Source organism: Nicotiana sylvestris, chromosome 6 (assembly GCF_000393655.2).
Source record: "Nicotiana sylvestris chromosome 6, ASM39365v2, whole genome shotgun sequence".
NCBI classification, from domain to species: domain Eukaryota; kingdom Viridiplantae; phylum Streptophyta; class Magnoliopsida; order Solanales; family Solanaceae; genus Nicotiana; species Nicotiana sylvestris.
This window is the reverse complement of record NC_091062.1, coordinates 68,071,961-68,077,960: the sequence shown is the minus strand read 5'-3', so window position 1 is coordinate 68,077,960 and position 6,000 is coordinate 68,071,961. Positions and strand designations below refer to the sequence as shown.

The 6,000-nt window shown below is 42.4% G+C and overlaps 1 protein-coding gene across 1 annotated transcript; it reads right to left on the bottom strand.

Annotated features, from left to right (window-relative positions):
- Positions 1 to 2,720: 2,720 nt before the first annotated feature.
- LOC138870734 (uncharacterized) lies at positions 2,721 to 4,749 on the bottom strand. The gene is made up of 5 exons (XM_070148569.1): positions 4,683 to 4,749; positions 4,105 to 4,592; positions 3,538 to 3,711; positions 3,383 to 3,436; positions 2,721 to 3,254 (listed from the first exon to the last, which is right to left on the bottom strand). The coding sequence occupies exons 1-5, from the start codon at positions 4,747 to 4,749 to the stop codon at positions 2,721 to 2,723; spliced, it is 1,317 nt and encodes a 438-aa protein (XP_070004670.1).
- Positions 4,750 to 6,000: the final 1,251 nt, after the last annotated feature.

Below are 6,000 nucleotides of genomic sequence, written 5' to 3'. Positions count from 1 at the left end.
TTCTGATACCAAAACTGCTCCATTGCCTACTCCTTTAAATTTGCAGCTCCGTCAAAGAACATCCTCCAACTGTCGTATGCTTCGGTAATATCTTCTCCTACGAATGACAATTCTTCATCTGTAAAGTACGTTTTCAAGGGTTCGTATTCTCCTCCCACCAGATTTTCAGCAAGATGATCTGCCAATGTTTGTCCTTTGACCGCCTTTTGAGTTACGTAGATGATATCGAACTCACTTAATAGTATCTGCCACTTGGCCAAATTTCCAGTCGACATGGGTTTCTAAAATATATACTTTAAAGGGTCCATCCTGGATATGAGGTATGTGGTATAGGCACAAAAGTAATGCCTCAATTACTGAGTTGTCCAGGTCAAAGCACAGCAAGTGCGTTCCATCAGAGAGTATCATGCTTCATAAGGTGTGAAATTTTTACTCAAGTAGTATATGGCTTGCTCCTTTCTCCCTATCTCGTCATATTGTCCCAGAACACATCCGAAGGCTTCATCCAATACAGATAGATAGTGTAGCAAAGGCCATCCTGGTTCTGGCGGGACTAGAACTAGTGGTGTGGACAGGTACCCCTTGAACTTGTCAAAAGCTTTCTGACAATCCTCGGTCTAGCTTGTCTCGGCATCTTTCCTCAGCATCTTGAAGATAGGTTCATATATGACTGTGGACTGTGCTATGAAGTGACTAATATAGTTGAGACATCCTAGGAAGCTTATCATGTCCTTTTTGCTCCTAGGTGGCAGTAACTCCTGAATAGACTTGACTTAAGAAGGATCTAACTCGATCCCTCGATGGCTGACGATGAATCCCAATAACTTTCCTTCGGGAACCCCGAATGCACACTTGGCGGGGTTCAGTTTCAAGTTGTACCTCCTTAACCTGTCAAAGAACTTTCTCAAGTTTGCTATGTGATCCGCGACCCTCTTGGATTTGATAATGACGCCGTCCACATACATCTCTATTTCTTTGTGTATCATATCATAGAATATGGTTGTCATGGCTCTCATGTAGGTAGCCCCGGCATTCTTGAGACCAAATGGCATTATCTTGTAGAAGTATACTCCTCATGGTGTAATAAAAGCTATTTTTTCTGCGTCATCTTCATCCATCCAGATCTGGTGATAACCCGTGAAGCAATCTTCAAAGGATTGGTGTTCATGCTTGGCGCAGTTGTCGATCAGGATGTGTATATTTGGTAATGGAAAGTCGTCCTTGGGACTTGCTCTATTTAAATCTCGATAGTCAACACATACTCTGACTTTCCCATCTTTATTCGGAACTGGCACAATGTTGGCTAACCAGGTTGGGTACTCCACAACCCTGAGAACTTTGGCTTGGATCTGCTTAGTAACTTCCTCCTTGATTTTCAGGCTCATATCTGGTTTGAATTTTCTGAGTTTTTGCTTCACTAGCAGACACATGGGATTAGTAGGCAACTTGTGAGCCACTATAGACGTTCTTAGACCGGTCATGTCATCATCTGACCATGTGAAAATGTCCTTATACTCTTTGAAGAAGTGGATGTACTCTTCCTTCTATGTTGGTGATAAGTGAATGTTGATGCGAGTCTCCTTGACGGTCTCGACGTCCCCCAAGTTTACTGCTTCGATTTCGTCTAGATTTGACTTAGGCTTATTCTAAAAGTTTTCAACCTCCCTGAAAACTTCTTTGGGTATCTCGTCTTCTTCATCTGGATCACTATCCTCATATTGCGTTACCTCATTACATGTCACATCACCGGTTCATCAGAAAAAGTAACAATAATGCTGTAGAAAGAAAAATATGAAAGATAATAATAAATAATAAAGAGCAATGCATTTGATTAATACTTAAAATATCCAAACGAGTACGGCTCTATGACTCGAGCATTTATTTTGAAACAAGCGAGTCTTTAAAAAACAAAATTACTGAAAATCTTAAATGCCTAGAATGGCTATAGGAATAAAATCTGCCAAGCTACCTTGGGACTCGGTGGGCCCGGAATGTTGTGGCGGTCCAATTCCTGAGAACAACTCCCTTCCCCAAAGTCTGAATAGTGAGGCCTTCTTCCTCCTACTCCTCAATTATTGCACTGCAGTTCATGCCTTCATCCTCCAAAATAGATTTCATAGCCCCGCTAACGCTTCTTCTTTTACAGTTCCCCATATTGTGTCAACTTGGTGAAAAGTTTGATCCAGATGCGGCATCGGTTTCTCGAGAGGGTAATAAGGTCCACGCTATGGGGTCGACCAATCATCATATTCCTGCCATGTATGATGATATATTAGCCCGAAGGTAGTACCATGACGCTTCAGCTGTATCGGCTTAGTAATACCTTGGCGATTCTTTCCAAGCCCTTTGTTGGGTTCATACCCGGACCATGCCAGTATGCTTTCTATTTTGCTACTCCACCATTTTTCCTTTTTAACAGCATTGACACTTTCGATGTGATGATAGATTTCTCCTCTTAACCTTCTTCTATTTCCAATAACCGGGATGGGTTGACTGGTGTAAATAGGGTTACTCCCATCTACGTGAATGATCACCTCTTGATGGTTCCATTCGAACTTCACGGCTTGATGTAGTGTGGAAGACACGGCCCCAACGGCATGTATCCATGGTCGGCCTTACAGAAGATTGTATGAGGTTGATATGTCAAGCACCTAAAATTCAATGTCGAACCAAGTTGTCCCCATCTGTAGACAAAGATTAATTTCCCCAATCATGGCCCTTTAGGACCCATCGAAAGCTTTCAAATTCATGCTCCCTGCCCGTATTTCATGGAAACCTTTGCCCAGTATTTTCAAAGTATCCAATGGACAAATATTGAGGCTTGAACCTCCATCAATAAAGACCCTGGCAATAAATTTGTCTTCAAATTGCACTGTGATATGCAATGCTCGGTTGTGATTTAATCCTTCCGGCGGTAGCTCATCTTTGTAGAAGATTACTTTATGACTTTCTAGCACCTGCCCTACCACATTGGCCACCTCTCTGCAGGTGATATTGTTGGGCATGTAGGCTTCACTAGACACCTTCATCAAAGCATTCTTGTATGCCTCTGAATTTTGCAACAGTGACAGTATGGATATCTGAGTTGGGGTTTTGTTCAAATGATCAATGACGCAATATTCCCTTGCTTGCACTTTCCTCCAATGGTCATCTGGTCCTGTTTCAATGACAGGATACTTAGTAGCAACATCTTTACTTGGTCCTCCCAAGTTGTCAGGTGTATAGATTCCTCCATCTTTGCCTTCCCTTTTTGCCTAACCTCGACAACATAATCCCAGGTTAGTGCTTTTGAGTCGAAAGGAGGTGTGGTTGATACTGTCACCATGAAAGGTGTGGCCACTTCCACTTCAAATAGAATAGGGGTGGCCGTAGGCGGAGCTACCTCTACCTCAAATGGAATTGATGCACTTATCTCAATTTCAATTGGTGACTGAGTCTATACTACAATAGGAGTGAGTGTGACTGCAAGTTTAATTCTCGAATAAGCCTGATTGACCCCTCAGGATCCCACTCTTCGTTCGTCTCTATCACATGTACCCCACCAAATCTATGATCAAGGAGAGTGTTGTTGCGGACATTGGGTATGGCTTCCTTCGCCTGTATGAACTTGTTGTCAATCAGCATCTGGATCTTATCTTTCAATGTTCGGCACTCGTCAATGGTGTGCCCTTTCATACCAGAATGGTGTGCACATGTTTTGCTTGGGTTGACCTATTGGGACGGATTCTTTAATGCCATAGCAGGAATAATGGTGACATAACCAGCTGCTTTCAACCTTTCATACAGTTGGTCGATGGGTTCAGCAATAACGATGTACTGTCTGGGTAGCTTACGGTCAAATTTTGGTCGTGGTCTTGGAAAATTTTAGCAAGTTGGAGGTGATTGGAAATGATATGGTTGAGAATTATAGGTATGATAGGCAGTGGAGGTTTGGGAATATCTGGGAGATGAAGGTTAATATGTGGGTGGTGGTGCTTGGTATATGGGTGGAGGTGTTTGATATGTGGGTGGAGGTGTTTGATATGTAAGTGGAGATTTCGGGCCTTGAGCCACCATTACTGCCCCAACATCTCTTTTCATTGATATGCCACCTGATTGTAATGCCTTGTTTGTGGCCTGTAGTGCCTCAAAGTTTGTCACTATCCCGCTCTTGATTCCTTCTTTGATTCTTTCTCTGAATTTGATGATATTAGAGAATTTATGATTTTCAATAACTATCAACCTTTCATAATATTGTGGATCCTGTGCTCTGACGAAGAACTTGTTTATCTGTTCCTTGTCCAAAGATGGCCTGACTTTGGCTGCTTCTGACCTCCAACGAGTAGTGTACTCGCAGAAAGTTTCTGTCGGCTTCTTCTTAAGATTCTGGATGTAGAAAACATCTGGTGCATTTTCTGTGTTGAAATTGAATCGGTCCACGAAATTGGATGCCATACTCACACAATTGGACCATTTCTTGGGATCCTGACTGATATACAAGGATAAAGCATCTCCAATAAGACTCCTCATAAAGAGTTTCATCTGGATCTTTTCATCTTTTCCGACCCCAACAAGTTTGTCACAATAGGTCCTCAGATGAACCCAGGGATCACCTGTACCGTCAAACATCTGGAACTTGGGAGGTTTTTACACCTCTGGAAGTTCTACATCTGGCTGTATGCATAGGTATTTGTAGTTCAAACCTTCTATCTCTTTGCCGCCTTCGACACCCTGGACCCGACTTGTCAATTTCTTGAGTTCTTCTGCCATGTTCTTGATGATCAGGTCCTTCTCAGCTAATTCTGGTATATAGGAAGTTGGTTGGGTAGAGTGAGGTACGGTTTCAACATATATAGGGTTGCTTTGATGGGTGTCAGGGACTAGGGTGTAGTGATGGTCATTGGTTGAGTTTTGAGGATCGGGAATGGGTTAGGATGTGTTATGAGGAGTGTGGTAAGTGTCGGCTGGTGGGTACTGAATTGGTTGATGGTAATGTTGTGGCGGAATTGGTATTGGTAAGAGATTGAGATTTTGGGGTGGGGTTGCATATTGATGCGATGCAGAAGGGTTTTGTGGATGTTGGTTTGTTGTGTTCTGGGGAGGTGCTGAGTTCTTTGTGTTTTGTTTGTTGATATTGGGGACATTCAGAGTGAGGGACAAGTTTGCCAATTTGCGAACCTGCTCAAGCTCTCCTTGTAGCTCCAATATCTTTTTTTTCAACCTCAAGACTAGATCATTTGGTGCCGGAGTACTCCGACCGTCTAAAGTTTCTGCGTTCTCAGCATTACCCTTTCGAATACCACTTAAGTCTTTACCTTTTGTATTACTTGGAGGAGGAGGAGGTGGAGGGCCTCTAGATTTGGTATGATATGCTGATGATGCCAGTATGAGCGAACCAACCTTAGGGGATGAGAATAAAGAATAAAGAAAAACAAAAAGGTAAACAAGTCAGTAAGGATTCTGAAATATATGCAGTATTTAAACACATATTGTGAGAACATAAATTCACGTCCTAATTTGGGAGCCTTATTGTTCCAGAGGTAGGCCTAGCGACAAATAGATTTGGAGAACTTTAGATGAGAGTAAATGCCTCATTTCATAATATGAAAATAGAGGTATCCCAAAATGATACTAAGATAGCAGAAAAGTACGTCACTATTGGCCATTTGCCTTATTACATTTAGGAAAGCCAATAAATCTAGTCTACTTGGTCCCAGAAGGACCTTCCCCAGATTCAATCTTCTTGACTCCATCATACAGGTTCCCCAGCTTGCATAGACCCAGCAGCAAGTAGGCTCTGGCCAAATGTCCTCCTTCACTTCCTTCAGCGTTCTGGCAATCCTCAATCCTCTTTATGACTTTACCCTCAAACTCCACTAATCCTTGCTCCAGATATTCCAAATTTTTGTTGGAAGTGACAGCCATTTCTTTCCATTCGTTGATCAACCTCATATATCTCTCGTGTATTTCTCGGTGCTCATTCTCAGAGTCGTGGACCCTCTTGTGTAACCTGTTGTATTT